Here is a 25,055-nt window from a genome sequence, read left to right on the forward strand (position 1 = left end):
TGTCTACTTATGTTTCATGACATTTCCCTAATCTTTTTTTTTTTTAATTATGTCATGTTAGTCACCATACTAAAAAACTATCATCATTAGTTTTTGATGTAGTGATCCATGATTCATTGTTTGCGTATAACGCCCAGTGCTCCATGCAATACATGCCCTCCTTAATACCCATCACTGGGCTAACCCATCCCCCCACCCCCGTCCCCTCTAAAACCCTCAGTTTGTTTCTTGGGAGTCCATAGTCTCTCATGGTTCATCTCCCCCTCCGATGTCCCCCCCTTCATTTTTCCCTTCCTTCTCCTAATGTCCTCTATGCTATTCTCTATGTTACACAAATAAGTGAAACTATATGATAATTGACTTTCTCTGCTTGACTTATTTCACTTAGCATAATCTCCTCCAGTCCCATCCATGTTGAGGCAAAAGTTGGGTATTCATCCTTTCTGATGGCTGAGTAATATTCCATTGTATATATGCACCACATCTTTATCCATTTGTCTGTTGAAGGGCATCTCAGCTCTTTCCACAGTTTGGCTATTGTGGACATTGCTGCTATGAACATTGGGGTGCATATGGCCCTTCTTTTCACTACATCTGTGTCATTGGGGTAAATACCCAGGAGTGCAATTGCTGGGTCATAGGGTAGCTCTATTTTAATTTTTTGAAGCACCTCCACACTGTTTTCCAAAGTGGCTGTACCAACTTGCATTCCCACCAACAGTGTAAGAGGGTTCCCCTTTCTCCACAACCTCTCCAACATTTGTTGTTTCTTGCCTTGTCAATTTTTGCCATTCTGACTGGTGTCAGGTGGTATCTCAGTGTGGTTTTGATTTGAATTTCCCTGATGGCTAATGATGATGAACATTTTTTCATGTGTCTGTTAGCCATTTGTATGTCTTCTTTTGAGAGGTGTCTTTTCATGTCTTCTTCCCATTTTTTGACTTGATTATTTATTTTTTGGGTGTTGAGTTTGAGAAGTTCTTTATAGATCTTGGAAATTGGTGCTTTGTCTGTAGTGTCATTTGCAAATATCTTCTCCCATTCTGTGGGTTGCCTCTTTGTTTTGTTGACTGTTTCCTTTGCTGTGCAGAAACTTTTTATTTTGATGAAGTCCCAAAAGTTCATTTTTGCTTTTGTTTCCCTTACGTTTGGAGACATGTCTTGACAGAAGTTGCTGTGGCCAATGTCGAAGAGGTTACTGCCTATGTTCTCCTCTAGGATTTTGATGGATTCCTGTCTCACATTGAGGTCTTTCATCCATTTTGAGTTTATCTTTGTGTATGGTATAAGAGAATGGTCGAGTTTCATTCTTCTGTATATAGCTGTCCAATTTTCCCAGCACCATTTATTGAAGAGACTGTCTTTTTCCATTGCATACTTCTTCCTGCTTTGTCAAAGATTATTTGACCATAGAGTTGAGGGTCCATATCTGGGTTCTCTATCCTGTTCCATTGGTCTATATGTCCGTTTTTGTGCCAGAACCATGCTGTCTTGGTGATCACAGCTTTGTAATATAGCTTGAAATCGCATTTCCCTAATCTTTATAAAAATATTTTTCATTATCCCCAAAGGATTTTACTTTGCATAATGCTGTGAAGTATTTTTCTATATAATTAGATATATTTTTTTTTAAATTTATTTATTTGACAGAGAGAGACACAGCGAGAGAGGGAACATAAGCAGGGGGAGTGGGAGAGGGAGAAGCAGGCTTCCCGCGGAGTGGGGAGCCCGATGTGGGACTCGATCCCAGGACCCTGGGATCATGACCTGAGCTGGAGGCAGACACTTAACTGACTGAGCCACCCAGGCGCCCCATAATTAGATATTTTTATTACATGATTTTAAGGATTGAATAATATCCTATCATAAATCCATACTATAAAATCATTTGGCCAGCATTATGTTTTTGACATGTTGTTTTCAGTTTATTAATATTATAAATATATTGTAGCAGTACTCCTTCAAATTTATTATTATTTCTTTGATGAATATCTAAAAGTGGAATTACAGAGTCAAACAAAGGATAAGAATATTTTTAAAGCTTTTGAAATATAATGTCAAACTGACTAACTAAAGGGCCCTATCAACTAACTCTATCAACGATATTCGAATGGAGGTATCTAGTACCCCAAATCCTTGCCTTTAGAGAATATAATTATAAAAAGCTTTAATATGCTTAATGGCTATATATTTACTTATGTATATAATAACCATCTGGGGTGGTTTTGGCTAAATGTTACTTAAGCACTAAGTAATATTTATACTATATATATATAAAGTACATTATATATATATATATATATATATATATATCCCCCCATAAAGCGAGGGGGGATAAGTGGGCAGTAGAAGCTGGTGTAGTGGTTTATGAATATTATCAGAGACCCAGCTTTTTTCTTCCTTCCTTCCTTCCTTCCTTCCAAAGATTTTATTTATTTATTTGAGAGAGAGACAGAGAGGGAGGGAACACAAGCAAGGGGAGTGGGAGAGGGAGAAGCAGGCTTCCCAGTGAGCAGTGAGCCTGATGCAGGGCTCGATCCCAGGACCCTGGGATCATGACCTGAGCCGAAGGCAGACACTTAACGACTGAGCCACCCAGGCACCCCTGCTTTTTTCTTTCTTTGCACTGTGCCTTCTCTAGTGTGTTGGTTGGCACATGACAATAAACTGCCTCAGATTCAGTCATCATACCTGACTACAAGGCAAGAGGTAGGGGAAAGAGGTAGCTATAGCAACACGTGTAACTTTTATCAGAAAGGCATGTTTCTATAATATTCTTAGGAAATTTCTACTTAGGTCTCAATAGCCATAATAGTGTCTGCATAGCCTCCTCTAGCTGTAAAGGAGGCTGAGAACTAATATAGATGGACTAAAGGAAAGGGGGAATAGATGTTAAATTAGCTGACGTTCAGGGGTGCCTGGGTGGCTCAGTCGTTAAGCGTCTGCCTTCAGCTCAGGTCGTGATCCTGGGGTCCTGGGATCGAGCCCCACATTGGGCTCCCTGCTCCACTGGGAGTCTGCTTCTCCCTCTCCCACTCCCCCTGCTTGTGTTCCCTCTCTCGCTGTGTCTCTCTCTGTCAGGTAAATAGAATCTTTAAAAAAAAAAAAAAATTAGCTGACGTTCAGAGTATGCCATGATACCAGTAATTTTACACAAAAATTTTACTTAAATGGAATAACAAATAGCATGCAGCTGTAACAGTCTTTTATGCTACTCAAATATATGGCTATTTTCCTTGTCAATAAATTTATATTTTAATGATTACATAACATCCCCTTGTTTTGGAGGTACTGTGTATATAGTTATTTTTTTTGATGCTTCTCTGATTCTCTTTAGAGAAATTCCTTGAAGACAAATGACTGAGTTAAAGAGTATGCACATTTGAAAACTTTAATTAAATGCCAACCTTCTTTCCAGAATAATTGTATCAGGTTATGTGCCCAAAAACATCAGGGTTCACGATGTTTATAGCAGCAATGTCCACAATAGCCAAACTGTGGAAAGAGCCAAGATGTCCATCAACAGATGAATGGATAAAGAAGATGTGGTATATATATACAACGGAATATTATGCAGCCATCAAAAGGAATAAGATCTTGCCATTTGCAACGACGTGGATGGAACTGGAGGGTATTATGCTGAGCGAAATAAGTCAAACAGAGAAAGACATGTATCATATGACCTCACTGATATGAGGAATTCTTAATCTCAGGAAACAAACTGAGGGTTGCTGGAGTGGGGGGTGGGGTGGGAGGGATGGGGTGACTGGGTGATGGACACTGGGGAGGGTATGTGTTCTGGTAAGCGCTGTGAATTGTGCAAGACTGTTGAATCTCAGATCTGTACCTCTGAAACAAATAATGCAATATATGTTAAGAAAGAAAAAAAGAAGAAGAAGAATGTAGCAGGAGGGGAAGAATGAAGGGGGGGAAATCGGAGGGGGAGAAGAACCATGAGAGACGATGGACTCTGAAAAACAAACTGAGGGTTCTAGAGGGGAGGGGGTTGGGAGGATGGGTTAGCCTGGTGATGGGTATTGAGGAGGGCACATTCTACATGGAGCACTGGGTGTTATGCACAAACAATGAATCATGGAACACTATATCTAAAACTAATGATGTAATGTATGGGGATTAACATAACAATAAAAAAATTAAAAACAAAACAAAACAAAAAAAAAAACATCAGGGTTCATACCAAGGGTAGCAGCTGGATTTTGGAAATTTTTGACATAGATGAAAAATGACATCCCTTTTTAAAATTTACATTTCTAAATTATTAGCATAGGCATTTTGTAATTTTCATTAACTACTTGTATTTTTTTAATATATAAGGTTTATATTTTTATGTGGTAAAATTTAATTTAAGATTTAATTTTATTAATTGCTTTCTTTATAGTTTCAAGTTTCATGTTGTGCTTAGAATGGCCTCTATTTATTAAGATTATAAGATATTTAGTTATATTTTCTTTTGGTACATTTTAATACATTCTTTAATTTTCAAAACAGCTCTAGTGTGTATTTTTTGCTTTTTTTAAAAAAATAACTTTATTGGGGAGCGCCTGGGTGGCTTGGTCAGTTAAGTGACTGACTCTTGGTTTTCGCTCAGGTCATGGTCTTAGGGTCATGAGATCGAGCCCCACCTCGGGCTCCACACTCAATTCGGAGTCTGCTTGAGATTCTTTCCCCTTCCCTTTTCTTCCCCCTCTGCTCCTACTTGCCCCCTACCTCCCCCTACCCCGATCGCATGTGCTTCCTCTCTTTCTCAAATAAATAAACAAAATCTTTAAAAAATTTATTGGAATATAACTTATATACAAATGTTTAAAGTATACACTTTGATAACTTTGGATGTTTCTATATACCTGGGAAACCATCTCCACAATTACAATGCTGAAAATATCCATCATCCCAAAAAGTTTCCTTGTGCCCCTTTATAATCCCTTATCCCCCATTCCCAGGCAACCACTGGTTTGCTTTCTGTCACTATAGATTAGTTTGCATTTTCTGGAATTTTATAAGATGGAATTATTCAGCATGTCCTCTTTTTTGTCTGCCTTCTCAGTCATTTATCAGATTATATGAATTGCACATATTTTCTCCAAATCTGTGGCACATCTTTTCATTCTTGTAACAATGTCTTTGGAAGAGCAGAAGTTCTTAATTTTGATAAAGCCCAATTTTACCAGTTTTTTCTTTCACAGATCATGATTTGAACGTTATATCTAAAAAATCTTTCCCTCAAGTATACAACGCTTTCCTCCCATGTTTTTGTCTAGAAGTTTTCTAAATTTACATTTTGGTCTCTTTTTTTATTTTGAGTTGGTATTTCTTTATGGTGTGAGATACAGATAAAATTCTTATTTTTACATATGAACATCTAATGTTCCAGCACTACTTTTGAAAAAAATATCCTTTTGAAAAATCTTATTTATTTGTTTGTTCATTTTCTTGAAGTCTAATTGACGTATAGCATTATATTAGTTTCAGGTGTACAACGTAATGATTCAGTATTTGTATGCACTGTGATATGATCATCCTAATAAGTCTAGTTAACATTCATCACCACACTATTTTTTGGAAGAATTTGAGGACAGGTACTAAATCTTCTTTGAATGTTTGGTAGAATTCACTGGTGAAACTTCCTGGTTTTGGATTTTTGCTTGTTGGGAATCTTTTGATTACTGAACCAATCTCTACTAATAATCAGTTGACTGAGATTTTCTATTTCTTCATGATTCAGTCTTGGAAGATTGTATGTTGCTAGAAATGTATCCATTTCTTCTAGGTTGTCCAACCTGTTGATGTATAATTGTTCATAGTAGTTTATTATGATCATTTGTATTTCTTTGGTATCAGTATTGATTTCTCTTTTATTTCTGATTTTATTTACTTGAGCTCTCTCTCTTCTTAGTGTATGTAGATAAAAGTTTGTCAGTTTTGTTTATCTTTTCAGAGAACTGACGGTTCGTTTCATTGATCTTTCTATCATCATTTTAGTCTCTATTTTATTTATTTCCACTCTGATATTTATTTTCTTTCCTTCTGCTAAGTTTGAGGATGATTGAACATAAAAGTTACTAGTTTAAAATGAATCTCCTCAAATTAAAGAAAGAAAACTTACACAGTGGAATTTGAACTATTTTTCTTAAAAAAGTAGGAATCCATTTTAATTTAATTTCACAGAAAGACCTGGGGTTTAAATATAATAGCTACCTCATCTACTTCAAAAGACTTATTGAAAGAATCAATTAAGATAACCTCAGACTATATTTTTGAAAAGTATAAAAGGCTTTATAAACTGAAAGTAACATACAAAGTAAAATTATTTTTCATGATTACATGAACAGTTTTTTTGTTTCATTCATTTTAAAGGCACTCAATTAAAGGAAGTCCAGATAAAATTAAAATGAGCTCATTTTATATTGCTTATCAGCTAAAAATAATGTACATGTGTTTAGCAATGATTTGACTTATTAGGAATTGGAAAGACTTTCAATAAATAAGTATGAATAGAGAATAGTTCTTAATCCAGGGGAAATGAAAAAGATGATCATTCTTGCCACAGATATTTTGCACCTGATATTTCTTGCAACAAAAGAAATCATTTCGGCAGTGCTGTTGAGGCATATCTTCTTGGTGAACTAGGAGACAGACAATATTAGCTTATTCTTTACAGTTAGCTTTGATTTTGCTCTGCTTATTTTAACTCAGTTTTTTCTAAGTTGTAGTAAATGGTCTAAAACATTTTTATTTTATTTATTTATTTATTTTATTATGTTATGTTAATCACCATACATTACATCATTAGTTTTTGATGTAGTGTTCCATGATTCATTGTTTGCGTATAACACCCAGTGCTCCATGCAATACGTGCCCTCTTTAATACCCATCACCAGGCTAACCCGTCCCCCCACCCCCCTCCCCTCTAGAACCCTCAGTTTGTTTCTCAGAGTCCATAGTCTCTCATGGTTCGTCTCCCCCTCCGATTTCCCCCCTAAAAAAAAAAAAAAACTATCCTTTTTCATTGGATCGCCTTTGCAACTTTGTTGAAAATCATCTGACTATGTATCATAGAGCTATATAAATCATCTGAAAAACTATATATATTTCTGCTCTCTTCAGTTTATTCCATTGATCTGTTTGTCTTTGCCCACCAGTATTATTGCTATATACCAATAGTATAGTGTCCTAATTACTATAAATATGTATGTCCAAAAGTCAGGGAGTATAATTTCCCCAGCTTCATTCTTCTATTTTCAGTGTTGTCTTGGATATTCTAGATCCCTGCACTTTCATATGAATCTTAGAATCAGTTTGTCAATTTAAAAAAAATGCCTGCTGGGATTTTGATTGGAATTGGGATTGCATTAAGTCTGTTGATCAATTTGGAGAGAAACAACATCTTAACAATATTAAACATGGTACAATTTACTCTACTTATCCTAGTTTCTTAAGATGAAAGTAGAGACCTTCATTTATTTAGGGCTTACTTCATTTTTCTCAGTGAGAGTTTGTAGTTTTCAATGTACAGGTCTTACAAATCTTTTGTCAGATTTATCCCTAAGTGTTTAATATATTTTGATGCTATTGAAAATTACATTGTTTTACTTCAGTTTCAAATAGTGCTTTTTTAGTACAGGCAAACCTCATTTTATTGTGCTTTGTAGATACTGCATTTTTTACAAATTGAAAGTTTGTGGCAACCCTGGGTCAAGCAAGTCTATTGGCACCATTTTTCCAACAGTATTTGTTTACTTCATGTCTCTGTGTCACATTTTGGTAATTGAAAATTTTTATTGTTACTATATTTGTTATGATGATCTATGATCAGTGATCTTTGATGTTACTATTGTAATTGTTTTGGGGTACCATGAACCACCCCTATTTATGGTGGTAAACGTAATTGATAAATATTGTGTGTGTTCTGACTGCTCCACTGGCCATTCCTCTGTCTGTATGCCTCTCCTCAGGCATACCTATTCCATGAGACACAACAATATTGAAATTAGGCATATTAATAATCCTATAATGGCCTCTTAGTGTTTAAGTGAAAGAGTCACATGTCTCTCACTTTAAACCAAAAATTAGAAATGATTAAGCTTAAGGAGAAAGGCAATCACAAAAGCAGAGATAGGTCAAAAGCTAGGCCTCTTGCCGCAAATGGTTAGCCAAGTTGTGAATGCAAAGGAAAAGTTCTTAAAGGAAATTAAATGTCTACTTCAGTGAACACATGAATGATAAGAAAGCGAAACAGCTTTATTGATAATATGGAGAAAGTCTGAATGGTCTGGATAGAGGACCAAACCAGCTACAGCAGTCCCTTAAGCCAAAGCTTAATCTGGGGCTAAGTTCTAACCCTTTTCCATTATATGAAGGCTGAGAGAGGTGAGGAAGCTGCAGAAGAAAAATTTTGCTTAGCAGAGGTTGGTCCATGAGGTTTAAGGAAAGGAGTCATCTCCATAATGTAAATGTACAAAGTGGAAGCAGCAGAGCTGATGTAGAAGCTGCAGCAAGTTTTCCAGAAGATCTAGCTAAGATAGTTAATGCAGGTGGCTACAATAAACAACAGATTTTCAGTGTAAATGTAACAGCCTGATACTGGAAGAAGATGCCATCTAGGACTTTCATAGAGAGGAGAAGTCAGTGCTGGGCTTCAAAGCTTCATAGGAGAGGCTGACTCTCTTGTTAGGGACTAATGCACCTAATGATTAAGTTGAAGTCAGTGTTCACTGACTATTCCAAAAATCCTAGGACCCTTAAGAATTATGCTAAATCTACTCTGCCTGTGCTCTATGCATTAAACAACAAAGCCTGGATGACAGCACATCTATTTACAACATGGCTCACTTAATATTTTATTTTATTTTTTTAAGATTTTATTTAGTTATTTGACAGAGAGAGACACAGTGAGAGAGGGAACACAAGCAAGGGGAGTGGGAGAGGGAGAAGCAGGCTTCCCGCAGAGCAGGGAGCCCGATGCAGGGCTCGATCCCAGGACCCTGGGACCATGACCTGAGCCGAAGGCAGACGCTTAATGACTGAGCCACCCAGGCGCCCCGCTAACTTAATATTTTAAACCCACTGTTGAGAACTACTGCTCAGAAAAAAAAATTCCTTTCAAAATATTACTGCTTATTGACAGTGTACCTGGTCACCCAAGAGCTCTGATGGAGATAGACAATGAGATTAATGTTGTTTTCATGCGTGCTAACACAATATCCATTCTGCAGCCATTGATCAAGGAGTCATTTCAACTTTCAAGTCTTATTATTTAAAAAATACATTTCTTAAGGCTGTAGCTGCTATAGAGAATGATTTCTCTGATGGATCTGGGAAAAGTAAATTGAAAGCCTTCTGGAAAAAATTCACTATTTCAGAACCATTGTGATTCATGGAAAGAGGTCAAGCTACCAACATGAGCAGCAGTTTGGAAGAAGTTGATTTCAGCCCTCATGGGTGACTTGCAGAGGTTCAAGACTTCAGTGGAGGAAGTAACTGCAGATGTGGTGGAAATATCAAGAGAACTGGAATTAGAAGTGGAGCCTGAAGATGTGACTGAATTGCTGCCATCTCATGATAAAGGGATCCTTATAAGGGATGGGGAGTTGCTTCTTTTTGATGAGCAAAGAAAGTGGTTTCTTGAGATGGAATCTGTTCCTGGTGAAGATGCTGTGAAGATTGTTGAAATGATAACAAAGGATTTAGAATATTACACAAACTTAGTTGATAAAGCAGCGGAAGGGTTTGAGAGGATTGACTCCAATTTTGACAGAAGTTCTACTGTGGGTAAAATTCTATCAAGCAGCATTGCATGCTACAGAGAAATCTTTTTTGAAAGGATGTGACACACTTCATTGTTGCCTTATTTTAAGAAATTGTCACAACTGTCCAAACCTTCAGCAACCTCCATCCTGATCAGTCAGCAGCCATCAATACTGAGGCAAGACCCTCCACCAACAAAAAGTCACAACTTGCTGAAAGCTCAGATGATGGTTAGCATTTTTTAGCAATGAAGTATTTTTTAATTAAGGTATGTACATTGTATTTTTAGATATAATGTTGCATAATTAATAGACTATAGTATAGGGTAAATGTAAGTTTTATATGTACTGAGAAACCAAAAAATTCATTTGACATGCTTTATTGCAATATTTGGTATATTATGGTCATCTGGAACCAAACCACAGTATCTGTGAGGTATGCCTATACATAGATATACAACTGCTTTTGTATATCGATCTTGTATTATGCAACATTGTTAAACCACTTACTGGTCCTACTAGTCTTTTTTGTAGATTTATTCAGATTTCTACATAAAGATTATGTTATCTGCAAATGAAAACCATTTTACTTCTTCCTTTCCAATCTAGAGATTCTGTTTGTTTCTTGCTAGCATTTTATCTAGGCTAAAACCTCTGGGACAATGTTGAGTAGAAATGGCAGAGTGGATGTTGAGGCTTTCACCATTAAGTATGTTTTAGTTGTAGGTAGTCTATAGATGTCCTATACCATTTGAGGAAGTTCCCTTCTATACCAAGTTTGCAAGAGTTTGTTTTATATTGGATTTTCTTAATGCTTTTTCTACATCAATTGAGATATTTGTAATCATTTTCTTCTTTAGGCTATTTATAGGTGAATTAAACTGATACTTTTTTTTTGACTTAAAAATTTTTAAATTATTTTATTTTATTTATTTTTTAAAGATTTTATTTATTTGACAGAGAGAGAGACAGCGAGAGAGGGAAAACAAGCAGGGGGAATGGGAGAGGGAGAAGCAGGCTTCCCCCTGAGCAGGGAGCCCGATGTGGGACTCAATCTAAGGACCCTGGGATTGTGACCTGAGTCAAAGGCAGACGCCCAATGACTGAGCCACCCAGGCGCCCCTTATTTTTATTTTTTAAAGATTTTATTTATTTGAGAGAGGGAGGGAGAGAGAGGGAGAGAGAGCGTGCACACAAGCAGGGGGGATGGGCAGAGGGAGAAGGAGAGTCAGGCTTCTCACTGAGCAGAGAGCCGAATATGGGACTTGATCCCAGGACCCTGAGATCATGACTAGAGCTGAGGGCAGATGCTTAACCAGCTGAGTCACCCAGACGCCCCTTGACTTTAAGTATAGTTGACACAATGTTACATTAGTTTCAGGTGTACAAGATAGTGATTCAACAACTCTGTATATTTTGCTATGCTCATAAGTGTATACATTGATTAATTTTTGGATTTTAGCATAATTGTGCATTCTTGGTATAAATCACACTGAAAGATGTATTGTCCTTTCTTTTTTTTTTTTTTTAAGATTTTATTTATTTATTTGACAGAGAGAGAGAGAGAAAGAGCACGAATGGGGTGAGGGGCAGAGGGAGAAGCAGACTCCACTGAGCAGGGAGCCCGATGCCGGGCTCGATCCTGGGACTCCGGGATCATGACCTGGGCTAAGGCAGATGTTTAACTGACTGAGCCACCCAGGCGCCCCTGTAGTATCCTCTCAATATACTATTTGATTCAACTTACTAATGTTTAGTTTAGAATTTTTACATCTGTGTTCATGAGGGATATTAATCTATAATTTTATTTCTTTTTGAAAAAAGATTTATTTGAGAGAGAGAGAGCATGTGGGGGGGGCAGGGGGCTGGGGGCAGAGAGAGAGAAAGAATCTTAAGCAGATTCCCTGCTGAGCATGGAGCCTGATGTGGGGCTCGTTCATTCTAAGGACCCTGAGATCATGACCTGAGCCGAAATCAAGAGTGGGATGCTTAACCATCTGAGCCACCCGGGCGCCCCTTGTTTTATTTTTATTTTTCTTATGCTTGGGGTTTGTTAAGATTTTTTGATCTGTAGTTTATAATTTTCATCCAATTTGTAAATATTTTGGTCATTATTTTTTCAAAAATTTTTTTCTCTCTTTGTAGCTGTCTCCTGTCTGACACTCTGCCCTGTGAACTTTTAATACTTTAGCCTTCCTAGACTCCCAACTCTGTGTCTTCAACTTGGGCAGAATGTTAGGTTGCACCTGGGTTTCCCCTCCCTGTGTTGTGTCTTGGAAATTTTCTCTAGGCAGTAGGCTGGGGCAATCATAGGGCTCACTTTGTTCTTTGTCAGGGATCACTGTTGTTCATTTCCTGGTCTCCAGTGTCTTCAAAAACGTTTCATATATTTTGTCCCATTTTTTAGTTGTTGTAAGTAGAAGGGTAAATTTGGCCCTAGTTTCTTCATCTTGGCCTGAAGTGAAAGTCTTCATTGTTATAATTTTTATTTGTTTTCAAGTCAGGATTCAAATGTGGTTCATTTATTGCAAATTTTGATATGAATTTTTTATCTCTTTTTCTATAGGTTTCCCACTTCTGTTTTTAATTGGCAGTTGATTTGTTAAAGAGTAAGATGATTTTTTCCTGTGAATTTCCCATACTCTGAATTTTGCTGATTACATCCCTGTGATGTTTAATATTTTCTCTGTCCACTTTATTGCCTGTTAACTGGTAGTTGTATCTAGAGGTATTAGAGTCAGGATTGATTATTTTGGCCACACTGCTTCCATGAATTGGTAGTATATACTTTCAGCAGGGAGTACATATTATCTGTTTGTATCTCTCTCTCTTTCTTTTTTTTGTATGGTTAACAACCATTGATTTTAATCTGAGATCTATTAAATTTCTTGAGGTTGAAAATTGATGATATCTATTTCTTTCAAGCTTTCTTTAATGTTTTGCTAGGTTATTTCTGTACAGAGAACTTTTCCCTTATCTACTATTGGCTATGTGGTGCAGTTGGAGTAGGATCATCTGGATAAATGTTTGGTTCTTTTTCTTACTGATTTTTATTTTTATTTTATTATTTTTTTATTATGTTATGTTAATCACCATACATTACATCATCAGTTTTTGATGTAGTGTTCCATGATTCATTGTTTGTGTATAACACCCAGTGCTCCATGCAGAACGTGCCCTCTTTAATACCCATCACCAGGCTAACCCATCCTCCCACCCCCCTCCCCTCTAGAACCCTCAGTTTGTTTTTCAGAGTCCATCATCTCACATGGTTCATCTCCCCCTCCGATTTCCCCCCCTTCATTCTTCCCCTCCTGCTATTTTCTTTTTTCTTTTTTTAACATGTATTGTATTATTTGTTTCAGAGGTACAGATCTGTGATTCAATAGTCTTGCACAATTCACAGCGCTCACCATAGCACATACCCTCCCCAATGTCTATCACCCAGCTGCCCCATCCCTCCCACCCCCCCCACCACTCCAGCAACCCTCAGTTTGTTTCCTGAGATTAAGAATTCCTCATATCAGTGAGGTCATATCATACATGTCTTTCTCTGATTGACTTATTTTGCTCAGCATAACACTCTCCAGTTCTATCCACGTCATTGCAAATGGCAAGATTTCACTCCTTTTGATGGCTGCATAATATTCCATTGTATATATATACCACATCTTCTTTATCCATTCATCTGTCGATGGACATCTTGGCTCTTTCCACAGTTTGGCTATTGTGGACATTGCTGCTATAAACATCGGGGTGCATGTACCCCTTCGGATCCCTACATTTGTATCTTTGGGGTAAATACCCAGGAGTGCAATTGCTGGATCATATGGTAGCTCTATTTTCAACTTTTTGAGGAACCTCCATACTGTTTTCCAGAGTGGCTGCACCAGCTTGCATTCCCACCAACAGTGTAGGAGGGTTCCTCTTTCTCCGCATCCCTGCCAACGTCTGTCGTTTCCTGACTTGTTAATTTTAGCCATTCTGACAGGTGTGAGGTGATATCTCATTGAAGTTTTGATTTGTATTTCCCTGATGCCGAGCAATGTTGAGCACTTTTTCATGTGTCAGTTGGCCATTTGCATGTCTTCTTTGGAAAAATGTCTGTTCATGTCTTCTGCTCATTTCCTGATTGGATCATTTGTTCTTTGGGTGTTGAGTTTAAGAAGTTCTTTAGAGATTTTGGATACTAGCCCTTTATCTGATATGTCATTTGCAAATATCTTCTCCCATTCTGTCGGTTGTCTTTTGGTTTTGTGGACTGTTTCCTTTGCTGTGCCAAAGCTTTTTATCTTGATGAGGTCCCAATAATTCATTTTTGCCCTTGCTTCCCTTGCCTTCGGCGATGTTTCTAGGAGGCATTTGCTGCGGCTGAGGTCGAAGAGGTTGCTGCCTGTGTTCTCCTTTAGGATTTTGATGGACTCCTGTCTCACATTGAGGTCTTTCAACCATTTGGAGTCTATTTTTGTGTGTGGTATAAGGAAATGGTCCAGTTTCATTCTTCTGCATGTGGCTGTCCAATTTTCCCAACACCATTTGTTGAAGAGACTGTCTTTTTTCCATTGGACATTCTTTCCTGCTTTGTTGAAGATTAGTTGACCATAGAGTTGAGGGTCCATTTCTGGGCTCTCTGTTCTGTTCCATTGATCTATGTGTCTGTTTTTGTGCCAGTACCATACTGTCTTGATGATGACAGCTTTGTAATAGAGCTTGAAGTCCGGAATTGTGATGCTGCCAGCTTTGCTTTTCTTTTTCAACATTCCTCTGGCTATTCGGGGTCTTTTCTGGTTCCATACAAATTTTAGGATTATTTGTTCCATTTCTTTGAAAAAAGTTGATGGTATTTTGATAGGGATTGCATTGAATGTGTAGATTACTCTAGGTAGCATTGACATCGTCACAATATTTGTTCTTCCAATCCATGAGCATGGAACGTTTTTCCATTTCTTTGTGTCTTCCTCAATTTCTTTCATGAGTATTTTATAGTTTTCTGAGTACAGATTCTTTGCCTCTTTGGTTAGATTTATTCCTAGGTATCTTATGGTTTTGGGTGCAATTGTAAATGGGATCGACTCCTTAATTTCTCTTTCTTCTGTCTTGTTGTTGGTGTATAGGAATGCCACTGATTTCTGTGCATTGATTTTATATCCTGCCACTTTACTGAATTCCTGTATGAGTTGTGGTCTGAAAATATGCAGGGAATGATCCCAATCTTTTGGTACTGGTTGAGACCTGATTTGTGACCTAGGATGTGATTTATTCTGGAGACTGTTCCATGGGCACTAGAGAAGAATGTGTATTCTGTTGCTTTGGGATGGAATGTTCTGAATATATCTGTGAAGTCCATTTGGTCCAGTGTGTCATTTAAAGTCTTTATTTCCTTGTTGATCTTTTGCTTAGATGATCTGTCCATTTCAGTGAGGGGGGTGTTAAAGTCCCCCCCTATTATTGTATTGTTGTCGATGTGTTTCTTTGCTTTTGTTATTAATTGCCTTATATAATTGGCTGCTCCCATGTTAGGGGCATAGATATTTACAATTGTTAGATCTTCTTGTTGGATAGACCCTTTAAGTAGGATATAGTGTCCTTCCTCATCTCTTAAGAGGAAGTCTTTGGTTTAAAATCTAATTTGTCTGATACAAGGATTGCCACCCCAGCTTTCTTTTGGTGTCCATCAGCATGGTAAATGGTTTTCCACCCCCTCACTTTCAATCTGGGGGTGTCTTTGGGTCTAAAATGAGTCTCTTGCAGACAGCATATCGATGGGTCTTGTTTTTTAATCCAGTCTGATAGCCTGTGTCTTTTGATTGGGGCATTTAGCCCATTTACATTCAGGGTAACTAATGAAAGATAGGAATTTAGTGCCATTGTATTGCCTGTAAGGTGACTGTTACTGTATATTGTCTGTGTTCCTTTCTGGTCTATGTTGCTTTTAGGCTCTCTCTTTGCTTAGAGGACCCCTTTCCATATTTCTTGTAGGGCTGGTTTTGTGTTTGCAAATTCCTTTAGTTTTTGTTTGTCCTGGAAGCTTTTTATCTCTCCTTCTATTTTCAGTGACAGCCTAGCTGGATATAATATTCTTGGCTGCATATTTTTCTCATTTAGTGCTCTTAATATATCCTGCCAGTCCTTTCTGGCCTGCCAGGTCTCTGTGGATAGGTCTGTTGCCAATCTAATGTTTCCACCATTGTAGGTTACAGATCTCTTGTCCCGAGCTGCTTTCAGGATTTTCTCTTTGTCTCTGAGACTCGTAAGTTTTACTGTTAGATGTTGGGGTGTTGACCTATTTTTATTGATTTTGAGAGGGGTTCTCTGTGCCTCCTGGATTTTGATGCCTGTTTCCTTCCCCAGATTAGGGAAGTTCTCTGTTATAATTTTCTCCAATATACCTTCTGCCCCTCTCTCTCTTTCTTCTTCTTCTGGGATCCCAATTATTCTAATGTTGTTTCGTCTTATGGTATCGCTTATCTCTCGAATTCTGCCCTCGTGATCCAGTAGTTGTTTATCTCTCTTTTTCTCAGCTTCTTTATTTTCATCATTTGGTCTTCTATATAGCTAATTCTTTCTTCTGCCTCATTTATCCTAGCAGTTAGAGCCTCCATTTTTTATTGCACCTCATTAATAGCCTTTTTGATTTTGACTTGGTTAGATTTTAGTTCTTTTATTTCTCCAGAAAGGGTTTCTCTAATAACTTCCGAGCTGAGAGCCCCTTCAAGCCAGCTAGTATCTTTAAAATCACCATTCTGAACTCTAGTTCCAACATTGTACTAATGTCTGTATTGATTAGGTCCCTGGCAGTCGGTACTGCCTCTTGTTCTTTTTGTTGAGGTGATTTTTTCCATCTTGTCATTTTGTCCAGAGGAGAATAGATGAATGAGAGAACAAAATGCTAACAGGGTAACAACGTCCCCAGAAAATATATACACTAAACAAATCAGAAACGACCTGAAACCGGGGGCATAGAAAGGGAAAGAAAGAAAAAAGAAAAAGAAAGAAAAAAGAAAAAGAAAAAGATAAAAACAATCAAAAACAAAACAAAACAAAAAAACAGAATATGATCAAATATGATCAGGCTGGTGCATAGATCAGTGCCGCACGCTAGATTTTGGGCGTATTTTGGTCTGTTAGAAGAAAGTGCCTCCCAAAATTTTAAAGAAAGAAAAACTCATATATGTACAAAAATAAGGGTTAATACGATGAAGGGATGGAATATGACTGTAAAGATGAAAAGTATAAAAGATTTTATAAAAGGGATTGATAAGATAAGAAGTTGGTTGAAAAAAGAAAGAAGAGGATTTAAAAAAAAAAAGGGAGAGAATGTGATCAGGCAGGAGACTATAACAAAGCCATACACTAGAGATTTAGGGTATATTTTGATCTGTTAGAAGAAACCATATCTCGGGGCGCCTGGGTGGCTCATTCGTTAAGCGTCTGCCTTCGGCTCAGGTCATGATCCCAGAGTCCTGGGATCGAGCCCCGCATCGGGCTCCCTGCTCTGTGGGAAGCCTGCTTCTCCCTCTCCCACTCCCCCTGCTTGTGTTCCCTCTCTCGCTGTGTCTCTCTCTGTCAAATAAATAAATAAAATCTTTAAAAAAAAAAAAAAAAAAGAAGAAACCATATCTCAAAATTTTAAAGAAAGAACAACTTATATATATATATATATATATATATATATATATATATACCAAAAATAAGGGTAACTACTGTGAAAGGATAGAATATAACTCTAAAAATGAAAAATAAAAAATATTTTTTTTAAAAAAGGGATTGATGAGATGTTGGTTGAAAAAGGGAAAAGGAAAAATTAAAAAAAAAGAGAGAAAATGCAGTTAAAAAAAATTAACTTGGAAAGACTAAAGAATCATGGTAAAAAAGCCATGAATTCTATGTGCAGTATTCCCCTAGCGCTGGAGTTCTGCCATTCTCATTGATCGGTACACTTGGTCTTGGCTGGCTGTTCTTGCTGATCTTCTGGGGGAGGGGCCTGTTGCCATGGTTCCCAAATGTCTTTGCTGGAGGCAGAATTGCCCCGCCCTTGCCGACCGGGCTAAGTAATCTGCTCAGGTTTGCTCTCGGGAGCTTTTGTTCCCTGCAAACTTTCTGTACAGCTTCAGAGGAGGAGAGTGAAAATGGCGGCCTCCCAATCTCTGCCCCGGAGGAGCCGAAAACTCGGGGCCCCGCTCCTCAGTGTGCCCCCGGAGAAAAGTGGTCAATCACTCCCGTCTCCCCGGTCTCCAGCCGCACTCCGTGCTCACCCGGCCTGTGACCGAGGATTTCTATCTCCGGCACCCGACCCCGTGTGGAGTCTCCAAACCCCACAGATCCCTGCGTTGTGCTCCCGCGCTGCTCCTCCCGGGGGAGGAAGGGGAGTCTTCCTGGATCTGCTGCTTGTTGGGTCCCTGCTAGAAGAACAGTGGCCCGACTGTGCCGCGGATCACGGTTTATGGCAGCCCCGAGCTGAGAGCCCGAGCCTCGGCTCCGTCTCTGCAGCTGGCTTCCCCGCTCTGATACCTGGGAGTTTTGCCGCACTCAGGCACCCCCGGTCTTCCTGTGACCCCGAGGGTCCTGAGACCACACTGTCCCGCGAGGGTTCCACTCCCCGCTTAGCCCCTGGAGCGACGTCCCTCAGCGGAGCCGACTTCTAAAAGTTCCGATTTTGTGCTCCGCGGCTCTATCACTTGCCAGAAGCGGCCGCCGGAGGCCCCTCCCCCACCGTCTATCCTCCCGAATATCGCCTCGGATTCACTTCTCCGCACGTCCTACCTTCCAGAAAGTGGTCGCTGTTCTGTTCAGAGAGTTGCTGCTATTGTTTTCTTCGATCTCCTGTTGAGTTCGTAGGTGTTCTGAATGGTTTGATCTCTATCCAAGCTGAATTCCTGGGACCAGACGAAATCCAGGTCTCCTACTCCTCCGCCATCTTGCTCCGCTCTGTCTTACTGATTTTTAAAATATTGAGTTGATTCTCTAGAAGCCTCCATTAGTGAGCATTTGGCCTTTTCTGTTTTTAGATCAATATGAACACATGCCTTTAGATATTTTTGATGTGTTTCACTTTTTTGATACTCAAATATTTTCATCTCTGGCCAGTAATCTCTTTAAGTTCGCTTTTATTTTCATACTACTCTGCTAGTCAGTGATAGTTTCCTTGCTTTCTGGTGTGACAGGTGTTTGAGGTTTATCTTGTGCATTTCCTGCCTCAAACCTAGAATGAAGCAGTAGAAGGAAGGAAATTAAATGATTTAAGAATGTTATTGTGAGAGAGAGATTTAAGCAATTGGGAATTACCGTGGAAATCAGCTTATATATTCTAATTTATACATGGGCTTTCAGCATGACTGGTAACATAAAAAATACTTACCATCAACTAAACTTCCTATTTCAAACATTAAGTGTTTTTCTTTGTGGTTATGTAAGGTGATTTTTTTTTTTTTAATTTTCTTTGTAGGCTTTGCCAATCAGTCAGAAGATGATCAGGTGAATGTAATGGGTTTTCACTTCTTAGGAGGTTCCCGAGTTACTCTTCTTGCTTCTAAAACCTCTCGTAAGTAAAACTATGGTATTACTGCTTTTGAAATTTTCCATTGAGAACACTACATCACAGATCATCATCACATCACGGATTTCTGCAAAGGATATGTTCAGTTCATTATTGAAAACAAAGAGCCATGGTATTAAGTATTTAGGACATAAAAGTTATGAAGATAGGATCCTGTTTTATTAGAGATATGTGACTTTGGTTTTGGGGATTAGGAGAGTTTGAGAGAGAAATTTAAAGAATTGAAAATATTGTTGAGATAGGTATATGGTGAACTAGGTTTTAGGAACTATTAGAAACTGGAATTAATTTGTGTGTGTATGTATATTCATACATCCTCCTTTTGGATATTGGCAAAGATGAAGGTGAAAGTGTGAATAGCTTCTGCTGACACTAATCTCAGTAGAATGAAAAGAGTAATTATGTAGTCAAGTTTGAATTTCAGATATAAATATTCTTCGTTGATTTGGTTGCTTCATCTGAGAATAATAGTTGAAACTACTCAATGTAAAACTGACTTTTGATGTATGTGGGATACTGAAGCTGCTAAACTCATTGAGTTATATACACCTTCATGGAAATAAAGTAAATATTAAGAAAATAGTGTTTAACAAATTTTAGGAACACTAAGGGTATTAGTGTGAATAAATGCATATATTGATATTTATATGTTAAAAAAGTTTGGCTGAGTACACTCCAATTTTAAAATCCCTGCAGTTTGTGAAATGGGCTTCCACTTTCTACTTTATGCATTTGCAGTTTTAGTTGGTTATTTCTTGCATCATCAGAAGATATAGTAAAATAGGGACATACCCCTTTTGAAAAATGAAGGTGTTAGCAGGAGGAATATAAACACATCCCTATTTTAGAATCTAACAATGTTACAGTTTTGGAATATATAGTTTGGGGGCTGGTGAAATAGACTTGGATACAACTAACAATTCTAGAATAAGGCATAGAAATCAAAGATAATTCTTAAAAGAATGAGAGGATTCTGTACTTTTCATGGTCTTTTTGATTGGTTATGATTGCAGTGCTTTTTGCATTGGCACCATTTTGTTTGATTAGATTTAATCTTTAGTTGGATGATGGAATTATTTTAGTACATTTCTCTTTGTTAAACTGTTCTCTTTAAACTACAAAAAATATTGCCAACATTTCCTTGGGAAATTGTACACATCTGTTCAACTTCACTTGATAATGCTGTAATGATGAATCTGAAATTAAGATTATTAAAAAAAGGCAAAAGTTATTCTTGATGCAAGTGGGAATACTTATGTCCTAATTTGTTCTTTTTTAGATAAGGTAACTCTTAGAGCATTGCTGTTGCCCATGATTACCTTATCATTTCTAAATTTCACCAAATATCCAGATATATAACTGATTTTCTCACATTCGTCTGAATATATGGCAACGCCTTCATAGCCATAGAATGGACAGACAGACTAAACAATGGAACAAGACAGGACCTTTTAAATAAGGAACCAAATGAGCTATGTAACCTGAAACCTGAATAGTAGCTATTACAATTCCTTGAAGGTTTTTTGGCTTCAGTGACACACGGAATTCTACCTGGGGAATGCCCTTTGGTGATAAAGGGAGGTAGGTATGAAGAGAGTAGTTTTCTGGGGTTGAGGCAGATGTTGGTGCTCTCTCCTGCCGTATCAGAGTGTTCCTCCCCAAGAAAGGAATGAAGTGATTTCTACCCAGTCTGTGTTTGGCATCTTTCTTTTTTATGAAAGGCACATAGTTTTTGGTTTAGAAATCTGAATCGACAGAAAAAAATCCTACATATGGAAAGAACCCAGTATTTTTTCCCTAGTAAACTGTCAAGTGCTTTGTAAGTTGCCTTTGGATATTGGGTAGTATTTTCTGTGGGCTCCACGTATTCATCTCTTTTTAAAACCTGCCTGATAATTAACCAAGCCTTGAAGTGTGCTGATGGTAATTTTAGTTCAATTTCCTGATTAGTTATAGATAAGCCAAAGCAGACAAGAGAAAAGCAAATGAAGTTCATTGGCTAAGATATCAAATCACATTCTCTGGGGGAACTGAATAGGTTTTTATTTTCAGAAAATAGAGTGGTGCTTCAATGTAATCAGAGTTTATTATGTGAATTCTGGGAAAACAAAGTGTTGAAGATAAAAATACTTAGGAGAAACACTCTTCACTAGAGAAATTTCTGAAAATGATTTCCAGAGTTCTAAACTGCAAGTAGTAAGACAGGTGATGGCTATGTTTGTTACCTTGATTGTAGTGATTGTTTTACGAGTGTATGCATATGTCCAAATTCATCAAATTGTATACATTAAATATATGCAGTTTTTTGTATGTCAGTTATACCTCTGTAAAGTTGTTAAAAATAATAAGACAGGTCAAATTTTATGAGATCAAATATTTTTATAATCAGAATTATAAATATTTGTACTTGAAAGTTGATTATTTTGACTGATTCAGTACAGTGGGATTTCAGAAGGAATATGCCATTACCTAAATGTGTATATATGCCTGCCATGCCACTTTCTTAAGCTCCATTTCCAGTGACTTATTCCCTCACACAACAAACACTGCCACCTCCCTCTCCTTCCTCTCTCTTCCTTTCTCTCTCTGTTTTTCTTGGTGTTTCTTATCTGTTTCTATTTTTTGCTTGCTTGCTTTCTTTCTTTCTTTCTTTCTTTCTTCCCTTCCTTCTTATGTTCAATTAGCCAATATATAACACATCATTAGTTTTTGATGTACTGTTCAAAGATTCATTAGTTGTTTCATTTTTTAAATTAATTAATTTATTTGAGAGAGAGAGAGAGAGTGCACATGAGCTGGGGGAGGGGCAGAGAGAGAGGGAGAGAATCTCAAGCAGACTCCCTGCTGAGCATGGAGCCTGATGTGGGACTTGTTCTCAGGACCTTGAGATCATGACTTGAGCTGGAATCAAGAGTCGGATGGATGCTCAACCAGCTGAGCCACCCATGTTCCACTCTGTTTCTATTTTGATCTTTATCTCTACTATATTTATTTGTACCTTGCCTTATTTCCACTTGTTCCTTTAAGGATTAAAAATAGTTTACAAGTTTCCAAAATATGAAAGGTGAAAATAAATAGTTGAAGGAAACAGAGAGAGAAAATAAGAGCAGGAAATTAATAAAGATATGAATAAGATTAACACTCAGAAACGTATACTGTTCAGTCGATAGGGTGCAGACTCAAAGTAATAAGAAAACATTTGAGTTCCAATTTTCAGAATGTTCAAGGGATAAAATCAAATAAGTTGCTTAGGAGATGCATAGCCTTTTTTGATTCTGAGTCCAGAATGAAATTTCTGAATTCACAAGGATGACTTCTTCGGTAATGTCTCTATAGCTTATTTTTATAATTATAATGTTATGTAATTACAACTTATGAGTAACAAATTTCATAGAGCTTTAAAAATAATGATGAACTCAATTTACTGAATATAATACTGTCTCAGCCCACATCAGTGCAGTCTGAGCAGCATCTTAATCCAGGGATAAATTTAGAGTATCTACTGTTGCAAGTTTTTAATATTTAGTATTTTCACTAAGAATTGGACAACCAAAGGGCTCCTGGGTGGCTCATTCAGTTAGGTGTCTGCCTTCGGCTCAGGTCATGATCTCAGGGCCCTGGGATCCAGCCCCAAGTTGGGCTCCCCTGCTCAGCTGAGAGTCTGCTTCCCCCCTCCCTCTGCCTTTCCCCTCAAATAAATAAATAAAGTCTTTTTTTTTTTAAGTCTTAAAAAAAATAAAAGCACTTAGTAATTCAGAAGTGAGATGTAGCTGGAAGGAGTTGTGGGTTTTGTTTTATTTGTTTAAAAAATTTTTTTTAAAGATTTTATTTATTTATTTATTTATTTATTTATTTATTTATTTAACAGAGAGAGAGAGCACAAGCAGGGGGAGTGTCAGGCAGAGCAGAGGGAGAAGCAGGCTCCCTGCTATGAGCCTGATGTGGGACTCGATCTCAGGACCCTGGGATCCTGACTTGAGCCGAAGGCAGACGCTTAACTGACTGAGCCACACAGGCACCCTTGTTTTGTTTTAAAATGATCACTATTAGAACATGCTTCAGTAATAATTGAAAAGATTGAGTTCAGTGGGAGAGGCTCATGATCAGGAAAAAGAAGGGGACTCACAAAGCAATGAAGTCCTTGAGAAGGAGAAAGGATATGCGTTGCAGAGGTTGGGGACAGGGGAGATTGAAGGATAGGCCTTTGTAACTTTACTGTGACAGGAGAGATTGGAGGTAGGTCCAGCGAGATTTTGTAGATTTGTTGTTGGGATGATAAAGGAGCTCTGGTGGTGTCTAAATTGGAAAAAAAGTTATGATATTGGTGTCTTGGAGAATAAGAAAGCAAGCTTATGAAAGGATAAGGCAATTTTGAGTACCCATTGAAGTTTCAAATCCTGAATTTTGAAGTGAAACCAAGTCATCCCAAGACAATTTTCTCTGGCAGTGATTTGTTTACTAGCATCTGAGCAACTAAAGTCAGGAATGGGACTTTGAAACAGCTAATTGCCAGTAAAATATTTTTTGTGAGACTGATTATAATAATGCACTACCAAATCTAAGCTGTTAAGAAGAGAAATAATGATTAGAGAAAATTGATACATGGTGAAAAATTAATGGGGTCAATGGGTCACGAGTCTTAATAAGGTTGAAGAAGTGTCATAGTGGGAGTTGTAGAACAACAGTTGAACTAGAAGAACAAAAGGTGGTGGTCAAAGAATGAATGAGATGTTGATGTCAGGGTTCAGAGATTCTGATAAAGACAAGGTAATCAGACAAGGTGTGACCTTGGGGAGTGGATTGTGAAGATGCGAGAAGACCAATGGAGACAGGGCTTTCAAGGAAATGAGGTGTCATAGCTGTGGATATTAAAAGAGCCTGTTTGATGTTACTATAATAAATGAGAAAAAGAAGCACATTCAGATACATTATTGTGAAATTTTAGAGCACTAAGGATCCAGAGCATATCCTCTACGATTAGAAAGGAAGAAAAGCTACACAAGAAAGCATTTTAACTTATCAGCAAAATCCTTAGATATTAGAGGACAATGGAAAATTTTCCCCAAGTTCTGAAGGAAATGATTTTCAAATTAGATTTTTGTGCCTTGCTAAACTGGTAGCTAGCAATGAATGCTGAGTAAGCATGTACTCTCTGTCACAAGTAGGGCTAAGCAATTGCAAATAGCAAATTTATGTAGCCTCAGGTAGGCCTTTGGAAAATGGGAAAGATAGCTAATACAATGAACTTTTCAATATCCTGAAAGATTTTAACATACTGGAAAGAGTGATTGGATTGATTAAGGTCAAGCGTAAAAGTCATTTGCTTGTCTGTTTTGATTATTTTGGTTTCAGATATAATGAAAAAATTATAGTTATGTATGTGAATAAGGCTTGGGCCTTGAAAAAGGCTTTCTTTTTGCACCTGCCCAAAAGAAAGCATATGTGATCTTGAACTGTGTTAACTAAAATATATTTAGAACAAGGAAAGTAAGGGTCTTGCTCTGTTTCATCTGAGTAGGCTATACCTTTGTTCATTTTTCATTCAGCAGACATAGTAGATATAAAGACAGTCATGGCTCCTGTGGAGTTCCTGGACTAATGAGAGAGACAAGCAGAGAACTGATAATAGAATGCTTGGTAAGGTTACAGAAATACACTTTAGGTGCAATTGGAACCCAAAGGAATAAGGTTCCGTGAGATTTTATTTGTATCTTGAGGAATGAATGGGAGATTAT

At 37.7% G+C, this 25,055-nt stretch overlaps 1 protein-coding gene across 3 annotated transcripts in view; it reads left to right on the plus strand.

The window, feature by feature from the left end:
* The window catches only part of BBS9 (Bardet-Biedl syndrome 9), a 464,828-nt gene that overhangs the window by 195,849 nt on the left and 243,924 nt on the right, over positions 1 to 25,055 (plus strand). For all 3 annotated transcript variants that reach the window (XM_078059433.1, XM_078059432.1, XM_078059434.1), the window contains exon 17: positions 19,210 to 19,305. In XM_078059433.1, the coding sequence (XP_077915559.1) occupies positions 19,210 to 19,305 (96 nt within the window). The remainder of the gene's footprint in view (positions 1 to 19,209; positions 19,306 to 25,055) is intronic.

The sequence above is a fragment of the Halichoerus grypus genome, chromosome 12 (genome assembly GCF_964656455.1).
Source record: "Halichoerus grypus chromosome 12, mHalGry1.hap1.1, whole genome shotgun sequence".
NCBI classification, from domain to species: Eukaryota; Metazoa; Chordata; class Mammalia; order Carnivora; family Phocidae; genus Halichoerus; species Halichoerus grypus.